The sequence below is a fragment of the Danio rerio genome, chromosome 20 (assembly GCF_049306965.1).
Source record: "Danio rerio strain Tuebingen ecotype United States chromosome 20, GRCz12tu, whole genome shotgun sequence".
NCBI classification, from domain to species: Eukaryota; Metazoa; Chordata; class Actinopteri; order Cypriniformes; family Danionidae; genus Danio; species Danio rerio.
Genome location: NC_133195.1, coordinates 38,419,222 through 38,433,545, shown reverse-complemented (window position 1 = coordinate 38,433,545; position 14,324 = coordinate 38,419,222). Strand labels below are relative to the sequence as shown.

Genomic DNA, 14,324 nt, shown 5'->3' with positions numbered 1-14,324 from the left:
ATTGATGATCATCGCATTATCTCCCCCTCGGCAGCTTATCGAGCAAATGTGAATCGGCCTTAATGTGAGCTTGAGACTTCTCACGCACCAAGTTGTTCTCGTCCTGGAAAGCATAGTGTAATGTCGTGATCCACTGACAGTCCCCATTCACCAGCACGTCCCGCTCCTCCCGAAAACATGCCGTCTGTGGGAACAGGGTTAAACGTCAAAAGAAAACCACTTTTTAGAGTCAAAAATGAGCCTCACATACTTAAGAATTACTCCAGCCAAGGGGTCTATTTCTACTTATTTCCATTGTGAAGAATGGTTTCTGAATCACACAGAGCAAAGGCTGTTTGTTTTTAAGTGGTTTCTCGTGTAACGGGCAAAGACAGAGAAAGTAACTCTCTACTAGGAAACTAAGGAATGACAGGACAGGGGAACAGATAAAATGGATAAAAGTCTGATGCTAAGTGGATCAAGATTTGTACATTATAGAAAATCCAGTCTTGAGAAAGCATTCATGTAATTTGTGGTTAAAACAGTAAAACAGCAGCTTTACCTCAGCCCTTTTGAGCATTTCCCATTTGTTGAGAATCTTCATGGCAAATACTTTGTCTGTGTTTTTCACTTTTACTACTGCAACCTGGAAGAGAGACAAAAACAGTCCTGATGTGAGCTTACCAGTGATGGAAAGAGTATTGAAAAATCATACTCAAGAAAAAGTACCATTACTTGCCCAAAAATGTAGCGCAAGTAGAGTAAAAGTATCTGTTGTAAATATTACTCAAAGTATGAGTAAAAAAGTAGACATTTTAAAAGTACTCAAGAGTAGTGAGTAGTGAGTATTACACTGTAAAAAGCTGATGCATTTACATGTAATTTACTTGTGTGTAAACGTAACATTCTGTAGTGCATGTAGTTATTGTCCAGCAGGCACACAACGTCATAAGACGTTAATGATAGGTTAGATTTAGGTTATGATGTCAGGTGGCCTAAATTCAATGTCTAGCCAGTGTCTAAGGGCAACATTATTTTGATGTCCAGTAATGATGTAAAATGATGCTGATGTTTGGTTGATTTCAGGTTAGAAGGTGACCAAAATCCAACTTCAACATTTTAAATCAACGTCACATTGACCTTAAATAATGACATTTATTCGTCAGGTATGGCAACCAAACCCAACATCTGATTGACATTATAGTGGTAACGTCCACACAACGTCAAGCTGTAACATCATTAGACGTTGATATTTGGTTGATTTCAGGTTGGACATTGACGTCGGCCTGACATTGAGTTCTGACGTCAACACGATTTTCATTTCCAGACAAAATGCAACGTCCCCACCATGTTAAGGTACAACGTCAATCTGACTTCATGTTGCCTGCTGGGTGTTTAAGGCAATTTCGGTCATCATACAATAAACATATATCATCTTCTCATCAGTGACACGTATCTAAACAGTCTCTAGGTCACAGCGTGTAGCGATTTTGTATATTTTCTTGGTCACTTTTAATGCTTCCGAAAAGTTTGCTGCAATTATAAATATCCATGTCTTGAGGTTTTTCATTATGAAGCGATTTAAGTTAATCTAATTTAAAAAAAAATAAAGTAGCGACTGCAGGTTGAAGAAAAGTAGGGGAGTAAAAGTACTAATACATCACTAAAAATGTACTCAAGGGAAAGTAAAAGTAAACATTTTTAAAACTACTTAGTTAATTACAATTCCTGAGAAAAAATACTCAATTACAGTAATTTGAGTATTTGTAGTTTGTTACTTTACACCACTGGATCTTACACGTGATCTTTAGCTTTATGTGGTCATAAACAATTCAAGAGTGTGTTTTTTTTTGTTATTCACACAAAAGTGTTACTTAGAAGCAAAATATTATTACCAGAAAAGCGTGGTCGTTCAGCAATCAGTAAAGAAAATGAAAGATTACAGCAGAAATATGTTTTCTTTTGATGTAAGTACCATTGTTCTCTATAACCTTTACATAAACATTGTTAAGGTTTCGGAGCAAATATAAATAAGAACACATATGATTTCAGTGTGTTCAGTAATTGTTGCCATGTTGCCAGGGGGGGTGGGGGTGAATATATTTAAATGTGCCCTATTCATTTCTGAGTTAAAGTGTTTGGGTTTAAGTTTATGTTTTTTTTGTTTTTTTTAATTCAAGATCTAGGTAGCACGGTGGCTAAGTGGTTAGCACTGTCGCCTCACAGCAATAAGGTCACTGGTTTGAGCCCAGGCAGGGCCAGTTGGCATTTCTGTGTGGAGGTTTCCTCCAAGTGTGCTCCAGTTTTTCCCACAATCCAAAGACATGCGCTATAGGTGAATTGAATAGACTAAATTGGCCATAGTGTATGAGAGAGCGTATGAATGAGTGTGTAAGGGTGTTTGGAATACTTGGTGGTTTAATCCACTGTGGCAACCTCTGAAATAGAAACTAAGCCAAAGGAAAATAAATGAATGAATACTCAAGATCTGGCAACATTTATGTGTCGATTAGCAGTGCGCTGACATATAGAGCCACTTCCATTTGCCAAGTTTGAGTTCTAGACCCCTGGCTACCCTTCTCCAAGTTCATCACTTCGAGTCTAGCTACTGTTCTGTCATAATCCGTGTTGGGGGATCTACTTTTAAAAGTATTATATTAAATAATCTTATGCCCAGCCGAGATGAAAAAAAGCAAAACTAACATAATTCAACACATTACTTTCCTTCAAAATATCAGAGTAACACATTTAGTGACTTTCTTTAAAAATTTATTTAATATTGTAATAAACACCACTTTTAAAAGGCTAGAGTGTGTGTAAAGTGTCCCTAGAGTGTGTATGTAAAAGTTTAGCTCAACATACCCCACAAATAATTTTAAATAACTCTTTAAAAACTCTTTAATCCAAATCGTGCTGTTTGGGTGACTGTCCCTTTAAATTCAACTGAGATTGTGCTCCCAGCCTCAAAAAAGTTTTTAGTTCACCCCTTAAAAAAGGGCTATGTGTCAGCACAGAGGCAGATTCAAAACAGGTCTAACGTTATCTGTGTGAAAAACTAAAATGTGAAAAGAAGTTTCTCAGAAGAACACAGTCTATAGAGACTACAGTGTGCGTTTGTGCATCCTAAAACTCCACATTTAAAATCTTCTTAGTTGCTGACATTATCTTGAGCACGTGAAGACTCTACTGTCAATCAAAGTGTTTTTACAGACTATTTTTATGAAATGTGAATTTTATAACTATTATTATTCAGGGCTCGAAATTAACCTTTTTGCTTGGTAGCACCGGTGCTCCTAACTTGTATTAAAAATGTAGGCAACATCAGCCAAAATTTTGTCGCACACACCAATTATACTACAAGTTTTAATCAAACAGATTTATTGCATTTGAAATCAACACTAATCAAACTAACAAGCAAAAAAATATGCCTGCGTGAGGAAAATATGTCTCAACGAAATCCTGTTATCACAAGAAATACATTTTTTTATAACATAACTGAGTGACTAAAAGATACACGGACAGCTCACCGGCCCTGCACGCACTACTTGACATGAATGAATCAGTTAACAATATAACTGTGCTGCTCTCACGGGTGCTGTCTGATATTGCACTGATGCTTTTGACATTTACTGTACCTTATTATATGGATACGTCATGTTAATAGCAAAACCGGTCTTTTCATGAGTAGCAATATTAGTTTACTCAGTGCAAGCCCATTTCCGATGGTGTACGTGGTGTTTAATTTTACATATAGCTGCCACTTGCACGGCGGACAGCATCTGGCAATTAAATGAAAGATTAAACAGAAGCTCTCGTGCTAGATGTGGCAAACATTTACCTGAAAATTCCATCCCACAGACTTTTCATAGCGGACTTGAAGCCAATGGAAGTCTTTTTTCCACTCTTCGAAAAGTATAGATGGTGGACTAACATTCAACACATGATCACTACTAAGATGTGTCACTATTTGTAACTTTAGATGGGTTCTAAAACAATATCTGTCAGTGTTATTTTAATTTTCATCTTCAGCGCTTAACATTTTCGCGGTTGGAGCTTTCCCTGTCATCCCAAGCCAGAAGGCATTGACTGAGTGATTGATATTAACCAATCCATTCGTGGTCAGTTCTAGAGCAGTGGGCGAATAAGAAGAGCGCGAAGGCGTGGCAAGCATTGCGGGTGCGTTTTGCATTCTGCGTGAATGTCTCCTAAATCTGCGCATGTGGTGAAAATTTTTCAGTAAAAACTGGTCGCACACAACAATTTTATGCACTAGCACAAATGCTCCAAAAATATTTTGAGGTCGCATACATAAAATTTCGGGCGCATATGTGACCAAAATGGTCGCAGTTTCAAGCCCTGTTATTAGAGGCTGGCTATATTTACACATTGTTGCCACACAACTGTTTAAAAAGTAGCCCTTAAAAAAGTGATTTTTGCATAATAGTTCCCCTTTAGAACAAACTTTCCTCAACACTGTCATATTAAAGGGAAAGAAAGCCAAATAATTAGTCTCTAAAAAAAGATCTGGCAACATTTAAATTAACTATTTAACTGTTTACTTCAAATTACTCCAATGTTTTGTATGGTTCAATTAGTTTGTTTTTTGCATTAAAAATAAATATAATCTTTTCATCTGAAAATGTTCTCTCAGAAATTGTTTTAATGTGCAGATATGGTGCTCAACAAACATTACTACTATAACTTTTATTAGTTATGAAGCTTAATTTTTTCTCTTTTTTGTAGAACAACGCCATGATAAAGTTTCTTCAGGACACAGCACAAAAACAGCATATATTTAAAGTAGAAGTCAAACATTATAAATGGCATTCAGACAGTCTATTCTGACTAATTGGACAGTTATTTGTAACAATATGCTGCAAATGGCATCTTTGTAAGACTACAATCAACACACTTTAAATACCCTGAAAAACATATGACTCTGAATGCCATCAGATAATAGTCCTTGTAGTGCAAGCCAATGATCTTATCAAGCATCTGCCCTGAAGAGGAAAAATAAAGCATCAGGCTGTCAGATGTGTGATGTCATCACTCTATTAAACGACGGCCTGTACAAAACAGTGCTCAGTGACATAGCTGTGAAGGAGCAAACTGTTCTTGGCCCCGACTTCGCTGATAGAGGAAATAGAGGAGACTCCTTCAGTTGTTTGCTCTTCACTTTCTGCCATCAAGAATGTGATGACATGCTCAGAGATTCCCCTTTCCACACCCTACACATCAACTCACAAATAAAGGCCAGTTTAACTGCTAAGACATGCAGCACAGAGATGTGTGCGTCTATTCACATTCAAATGATAGAAAATGTGGGGTATTTAGAGCATAAGAATTCTTATTTTCTTAAATTGAAGATACTTAAGGTTAATGATTTGGTTAAATTTCAAACAGCACAACTTGTGTTTAAAGTTAGGAATAAATTACTTCTAAAATGCATACAAAAGTTTTTTGAAGAAAGACAATGGGGATATAATCTGAGAGAAAAATAAAATCTTTAAAAAATAAAAAGGAGGTTGAAAACAAGGACAACTTTTAAACATTTGTGTATGTCTGTATGTGGTGTGAAATTATGAAACAGTCTGGAAGAAATTCTCAAACAATGTCAGTATATTAATAAATTTTTTAATTGATTGAAAAAATAAAAATATATTATTAAAGAAATATATTATTAAGGCCAAAATTATTTAAGTTAATGTCCATCTGCTTTCGATTTACCCATTCTTTGAACTGACTATTAACAGGGCTAATGTTAATGCCATCATCCTTTCATTATCATTCACAGTATGTTTTTCACCTGCTTTCTTTTGCTTAGTGTTATTTTTTGTTAATATATATTTTATATATAATTATAATAATTATATCAATTTATAATATTAATATAATATACTACATCATTTTTGTTAATATATTTTATGTATTACAATAAGATTGCATTATTAGGAGATTAACTCCCCATTTAGTTAACTGGTGATCTGAGACCTTTAGCCAGGACTCAGACTATGCATTATTTTAGATACATGACAATAATTATTTTTATTAATCAATTTTTTTTTTTAAGAAAAGTTTTGTTGAATAAAGTGCATGTATACAACAATATTTTGCTTGTTTTGACACATTATTTAAAATTTATGGCAAAAAAATAATTATTTATTTTGGGTGTGGTCAGAGATAAATTTGGTAAATCCTTAATTTGAGCCCTGAAAAGTCATGTGAAATAAAAACTAATTGCAGTGTGACACTATGAATCCACAACCCATTGCTCATACACATTGAGCAAGGTCACAAGTGAAATGCATGTGGCCATATAACAAAATCTAAAACCAAGTCATTTTAGCACGTCAAAGTCAAATTTATGCATATTAAAGATATATTTCCCAACAACATTGTAGCTGGTGAAAATGGTGAGAGGCTAGTTATGTTGTGATCAAAAAAGCTCTGAATTGAATGTATGAGAGAAATTCAAAAGCTGTATTATACCTTCATTGCTTTGATGCTTAAAAAAATAATAATTCTGAAAAAAAAAAAAGATTTACTTTTTTATGAGTAATCACACATTTGCACACTGTCTGAACCTTATTTTTAATTCCATATGAATTAAATTCTGAATATCAAATATGCCTCTTATGCATTTTAGATTCATAATATTTAAGCACTTTATTTTAAAAATACATCACAATGAGTGGAATTGAAATGGTTTGAAAATGATGACACAGCATCTTCAAATTTAAGATTCTGTATATCAGCCTCCACAGGAAGTGATATCATTGGCCCTTTGTTTTCTTGTGTATCTGTATGTGTCAGGAGATGAAAGTGTGTGACTGATCCTCAATCTATTCCTTTGCACGTTTTCTCACAGCTGCGTGGTTTCCTTTCTGGTGTTATTTTGGAAACAGGCTCCCATCAAGCAGAACCGACTTTCTGCTAGGTTTCCGTGAGCTGTTGATTCCAGCTGGCCTGAAGTAAGCAGACGCAGGCCGGAAACCCTGTCGAGTGGCGTGTCAGACCAAAAACGTTCCCACTGAGGCGGGAGCCAATGAATCACAGCTCACCAGACGCTGACAAGTGGAGGAAAACTCAACGACTGACACATACTGCCCTTTAAAATCCACTTTAATCCCAAGAATCTTTGATGTATTTCCATTCCACAAAATCTAATAAATGCGTTTCAGTTTCTTTTCTTTTTTTTTTTTTTGTCTTTTTGCAGACACAGTTGTTAATGCATTTTACTTCTTGGAAAATGTGAGTCTCTTGATTTCCCAGGAATTTGTTTCAATTATATCTGTATGATAGAAAGATTAGCTACAGGAATATTTGCTTACATTTAGAAAGCGGAATCATTTCATTGTTTCCATGTAGAAATTTCAATAAAACATTTTGTCCATTAGTTTAAATCACATAAGCATGGTGGGTGGCCTGAAACTTTCTGAAAAATTTTGCAAGCTTTGGAAAACGATAATCAATGGCTGTGTTCAAAACCGTACACTTCCATATTATATAGTAAATTAAAATCCGTGTAGTATCTGAGCTGAGTAGTATGTCCATGCAGAGAATTCAAAAATCAGTATGCAAGAAGTACCCGGATGATCTACTACTTCAAGCAAGATTCTAAAGTGGGCATCGGACAGACGCTACGCTACAATATGATGCCCTGCAGGATATTCGGCATGCCAAAGGCCATCTCATTTCAAAAACATTCAAAGGCTCCTTCAAAGGCAGCCTCCAAATGTGTCATTTGTTTCTCAGGTAATAAAGGACACAACTGGTGGATCCTTCGCGGCCTCGAAAGTCTTTAGATTCATTGAACACTGATAACGGCAGGATGTTTTTAAAACAAAACTCTGGATTAAATGTACGAGTTAGGTTTATTTTATGTGCATATGTAAACACGTGTTAAAAAACAAAAAGAGTATGACATGTCTTACAAAAGAGTGATTTTATAGACAGTTTACATGTTTATGTCTACATGTATGGATCAAAGGAAATATATTTCCCGCTTATGTATACCTCGCTTTGCCTTTAGATCGCTTTCAATAAGTTTTAAAATCATTTTGAGAAAAAAAAATTACAAATTTTATTACCACTTATTAACGGCAGCTGAGAGATCTGTCCTAGTCTAGATCCTGAAGTCTTGATCGTCTCTTTTCAAAATGCTCTGTTCGGACTGTGTAGACTTCAAAAGGACTCACCTTTAAAGTCTGCATCCTTCGGAGGATACAGCCTCTGAAATGTGACACAGTAACACTTTTCTAACGGTCGAGTAGTACATTTAAATTCAAACTAGGGCTGGGCGATTTGGCCTAAAATCAAAATCCATTAATTGAACATTTTAACTCGATTGCAATTATTAAACGATTCTTTTATTTATTTATTTGATTCATTTTTTCGCACTTATAGTTCACTAACAAGTTTTGTACAGTAAATATGCTCACATATTACAAGTGAGAGATTTTTAAATGTAGGGTGTGTTACTTGATTTTAAAATAGTTGAAAGAAACACATACTATCTATTATCTACGATGTTTTACTGCAGGGGTTCCCAAACTTTTCAGCACGCGACCCCTAAAATAACAATACCAGTGACTCGCGACCCCCAATATCCCCTGAGGTGGTTATAAATACAGAAAACTTGCATGCAATGGCGCATACACACACACACCAATAGACCAAAGTCTATTCTTCGTTTAATTTTTTTAATGTATTTCAGTGCTGTAAATGGGCCAGAAAGTTTAACCTGGTGTTATAAAATCAATCTGCTGCATCTGACGCTAATGCTGTCTTTAAAATAATGTATTTACCCCAGGGTCGAAATCCAATAGAACAAGTAAATAAGCTACTATAGTAACTATAAACGGCTGTTTTTTCTCATCAGTTGGTTATGGATAAAATATGGTAATTCTTATGGTCTAATAATAATAAGTAGATTTTTGGAAATCACCAGGTGACCCCCCTTCATTGTTCCGCGACCCCTCAAGGGGTCCCGACCCCCACTTTGAGAACCACTGTTTTACTGAACATCAATGTTGAACAACTGAAATTAAAACACACATTGTCTAAAGCACGACTCTTTATACCAACCACCCTCGTCACTGCTACCAAACTGACCAATCACAAACTTTCCTCTATGCGTCGTTATGACGTGTAGTTACATTTTTTTGAGAGGTGCGCAGGTACTGTATGTGAAGGTTGCGCTGGACTGTATGTGAGCGCTTGGCAGAAGTATGATATCAGAATAATATAGTAAGTTTAAAACATAATAAGTATAAATCAGCTTTAACAGAGAGGGGTCATGTGAATCCACACTCGGTAGGGAAAGTAATCTAAAAAAAATTGACCTGGAAAAATTTGATCGATTATAGGTTATGAACATCAATTTAGATTATTTTTCGACTAATCGCCCAGCCCTATTTCTAATGCAGTACCTACTGAGCAGTAGGCGATTTCGGACACAGCTATTGTCTTTGTGAAAATTTTGTAACATTATGTACATGCGCATTAAGTGTTAACTCTAAACACTCTGTTGGGTAATTTCAGTCCAAATTGGGTTAAATATGGACAAACCTGATTTATTAGTTCATTCATTCATTTTCATTCGCCTTAGTCCCTTATTTATCAGGGGTTGCCACAGTGGAATGAACTGCCAACTATTATAGCATATGCTTTACACAGCGATGCCCTTCCAAATGCAACCCAGTAATGGGAAACACCCATACACTCTCGCATTCACGCACACACACACACACACGTATACGCTATAGCCAATTTTTAGCTCATTCAATTCACCTATAGCGCATGGTTTTGGACTGTGGGCCAAATTCGGAGCACCCAGAGGAAATCCACGTGAACACGGGGAGAGCATGCAAACTCCACACAGAAATGCTAACTGTATGTACAGTACATGAAACTTAAATGGATTTTTTTTTAAAGTCCTTTCACTCGAAAAACCATGTATGTGTTCACATCAAAAATGATAACTACCAATGTCACAATAACAATCACAAGATTAGGGCAAACGATTGCACAATAAAACGTTGCGTCACTTTAAATGTTGCGCTTTAAACCAAGATGAATTCTGAAAGCTTTTATCATCTATTAGGAGAAAAGAAAATTATTCTGGAACTGATACCTTTTGAGAATGAACCTAAAGTGGATAGTTCAACCAAAAATGAATTTACTCACTATTTACATTCCCTTAAGTGGTTCCAACTTCCTAACCTTAATGAGTTTCTTTAAACTGTTGAACACAGAAGATATTTGGAAGAATGTTGGAAACCCGTAAGCCTTGACTTCCATACAAGTAGGAAAAACTTCTTTTGTGTTCAATAGAAAAATAAACTCAAACAGGTTTGTGACATTTGAAGTCTGAGAAAATGATGACAGAATTTTCCGTTTTGGGCGCACAATCTCTTCAAAAAGCTTTAAAGCTATAATAAGGATGAAATAGGAACTAAATAAAGGTTTTAAAAGTAGTCTGTATGACATCCAATAGTCCTCAAGAAGTTACACAGGTTATAAAATGACAGTAAATAATGGCGCAATATTTATTTTTATGTAACTTTTCCTTCAACAAAACGTTGACCCTGTCAAATAAAACCTGTGTAGAAATTCCATAAACCATTTGCCGGGTTTTAAAACATTACTCCAGACCAATGTTCCCACTTCATGGCCCATTCTGAGCAGCCAGGGATCACTAGGAAATTTAATAGTGCTGGTTTCCTGGCCTACCTGTGCACCACACATTCCCCAGTGACTACATCACACATCTGTCATTACAAAAGAACATCAACCACCTCGGGCTCTTTAAAAAACTGCATGAAGAATGTCCTTACTCTGCAACACGCTTACGGAAAATCAGTATACTAACTCATTAAAAGATGCGAAATGGGACTGTTGTAGGATGTAAAACAACTTGAATGTTCCTATTAGACCTGCACAATATATTGTTGCAGCACTGATGCTGCATTGTTCACATTGCAAGATATGTAATGTTGAGTCTGATTTATAGTTGTACAGAGAATACAGAAATTGTCTTTAATACTTTATTTATATGGGTTTATATAATTGTATACAAAAAAAATGTTTGTTTGTTTTTTAGTTTAGAACTGCTGTCTTGTTTCAAGTCTAAATATTTACATTTCAAAGTGAAAACATTATTTTTTACTTACCCCACAGGCAAAAATATTTATTTGTTTTAAGAAAAAACTCTTAGGGCTCTATTTTGATGGTCCATGCGCAGAGCGCAAAACGCAGGGCACAAACGCAGGGCGCAAACGCTTTCAGGGCGTGTCAGAACGCATTTTTGCTAATTTACGGACGGGAAAACCTGCTTTGTGCCGAGGCGCATGGGCTAAAAGGGTTGAGTTTATTTTCTTAATGAGTTATAGGTGTGTTTTGAGAATAAACTAATTAGAGTCTCATCTCCCATTCCCTTTTAGAGCCAGCTGCATCGCGCCAAGAGCGCATTCGCTATTTACAGGACGCCAAGTAAGTCTAAGTGGAAAAAATGAGCATTTCACAAGCAAACAGTTAACAGTTGACAGTTTTTTAACAGAAAACTGTTAAACAGAGCATCTACTGCGTGAGAATAAGAGATAATGGATCTACTTTCACTTTCGCTCTTGGATAGGGAAACCTTTATGCACAGACATCAATTAGCCTATAAATAATTAATTTCGTTTGTTAAGCGCAAAGATTTGTTTCAAAACTATTTCTAAATTCAGTTCTAATTTCTAGCAAACAAATAAATTAACAATAATGACCAAGTGTGGTCAAAATACTGAGTTATTTCCAAATACACCTGCCATGCCCCATATGGTCTAAAACCTGACAGGTGGGCAAATCTAAACTTGTTTTTAATAAAACAAATATAAATATGGATATATTAAATAATACTGCGAATAATAATACCATTATACAAAAGCAAATTGTTATGAATGAACTGAAAAAACCTCCTGAGATGAAGAAGACATAAAAGCAGTGATTTTTCATATTTATGTAGGCTAGAAAATAATGTTTTGTAATATTTTAATCCTTTATATTTATATCCTATATCTATTCTTATTATATCCTATATATATCCTTAATATTTAAATTTTTTCATATGTAAAGATATTTGCCTATTGCTCTCTTGTGCGTATTAAGAAGTGCGTAAGCGAGGCGCAACTCTGCGCCGGAGTTTAGACCAGGTTAGTTTTGGTCTAATGAAAAATCTATTATAGTTTCTCAAAATAGCAACGCGCCAGCGGTCCGCCTCAGAACGCCTCCCTTTTTAGACCAGAACGCCTATGAGCGCACATATGAGCGCTAATGCATTTGCTATTTAAACAGCGTAGCACAACGCCTCAAAATGACTCTTGCGCCAAGCTGAAACTACCAAAAGACTATTGCGCTGCGTCTTGCGCTACAGTGCGCCGGGTGTATGACAGGGCCCTTAGTTTTTAATCATTTCAGTTGAAAACAAAACAATATTTTTACTTGCTCTATGAATTTTTTTATAAGACTAAAAACTAAAAACAAGACAAAGTAAATAATAAAAGCATTTTTTAAATATTTGGTTACTCGATTTCTGTACCTGAATAATGTTAGACTCTATAGTGCTATTCAAACCATATTATGAAACCATATTCATATCGCAATATTGATCACAGAAAAATGAAAAATCCTATAGAAACACGAACAATACATACCTCTCCAAAAGCTCCCCGTCCAATCACCTTCAGGATCTCAAAGTCCTCCTTGTGTAAGCGCATCTGTTTGACCTTTGATGTGAAAGGTTTGGCTGTAAAAACAAAACAAATCAGGGCACAATCAGTTAAAATGTATGTGAACAACAATTTTATTGTAGATTTAATGTATGTATAAGATATATACATACATTAAATAAACTAAAATAATAAATTAAGTAGAATAACTTTGACATTGTGAATATCAAATATTTTCTTAACAACTCTGTTGCAACTCTCTAACCATGATGAAGAAACAAAAACTGCTGTGTGCTTGTTCTTTAATATGTGCATCATCTGTAAATCACACAAAGAAATTATTGTTTTGGATTTGCGTGTGGTAAATCTGGCCCAAAATGAAATGAAATTAAGTGGATTAATTTTAGTGAGTGTCTTCTATAAATTATAGCAATGAAATTCATGATTATGTTTGCTCAAAATAAAAATTAACTGATTACTTTAAAAGGAAATGAACATTTTTACTCATTAAGGTTGCAGTTTGCTACAAAATATTTGTATTTCACATAAAAACTGCCCTTTCTAAGAATAATAAAAGTTTCCTAAAGTATGACCAGCACAGCTTTCCAAATCAATAATAATGAGAAATGTTTATTGAGCACCAAATAAACTAACTGATTTATGAAGTATCATGTGATGCAGACGGCTGGAGAAAGGATGCTAAATCTTCTCCTTTGTCATAAATTACATTAAAAATAAAAATAAAAAACCTACTGGTTTAAGCTGCAATGATAATTATCATTGTATAGTTTTATTGTATTTTTAATCAAATTAATGCAGTCTGAATTAAAGTAATGTTTTATTAACATGCAAAAACAAACATATAACATATTTATGATACGTGTTTATATCATTATGCACATTATGCCTCACATTATGCAAATGAAATCATCATTTTACTACATCAGCAGCATTGTGTATGTGTTATTTATTCACAGGGTGTAACCATCCTCAACAGAGACCTGCCATCCCTGCCTCACATATCTAACAAGTGGGAAAACATGGGAACAGAGCAGAGGATGATCTCAACCGCAGTGCGATAAGGATAAAAGTCTGCCATGTTTATCCTCAACCAGGACACAAACACACCGCAGCTCCCATCTCCAGAGTCAATGCTTCTCTGACCTCAACATCTGAGAATGAAGTAAGAATTAAAAATAATCATATTTTCCCACAGCTTGAGCATATCTAACGTATCTGGTACACATTACTGAAGTGTGCTGCTGCTGCTGCTGCTATTTCCACTGCTGCAGACTCAGACCCTAAATCTCATCCAATCAGCATCATCCGCACAGGGAGGGGTGGCTCTGTTGCCATAGCCATACTGAAGAGGAGATAAAAGGAAACTTTTTTTTTTTTTAAGTCAGGAGAATGTCTCTCAGCCTACAACAAACAGGTCAAACTGAACTCTTATTAGGGTTTTAGCTTATTCTGCTCTTTCAGACTGAATAAATTCTTTAAAGATTCCAAAACACTTAAACCACACTTACAAATGTGAATGTCCTATAAGTATTACAGCAACTTTCCTTTCCTCAGGACTTACTGCACCTTTCTGAGCCATATTTCCTACTTCTTTTTTACCAACTAATCAAGTCC

The 14,324-nt window shown here is 35.3% G+C and overlaps 1 protein-coding gene across 27 annotated transcripts in view; it reads right to left on the bottom strand.

Moving 5' to 3' along the window:
* cdc42bpab (CDC42 binding protein kinase alpha (DMPK-like) b) overlaps positions 1 to 14,324 on the bottom strand; it is a 128,543-nt gene that overhangs the window by 64,775 nt on the left and 49,444 nt on the right. For all 27 annotated transcript variants that reach the window (XM_073932899.1, XM_073932900.1, XM_073932901.1 and 24 more), the window contains 3 exon segments: positions 12,675 to 12,766; positions 542 to 625; positions 89 to 184 (listed from right to left, as the gene is read on the bottom strand). In XM_073932899.1, the coding sequence (XP_073789000.1) occupies positions 89 to 184; positions 542 to 625; positions 12,675 to 12,737 (243 nt within the window). In that variant the 5' untranslated portion in view covers positions 12,738 to 12,766.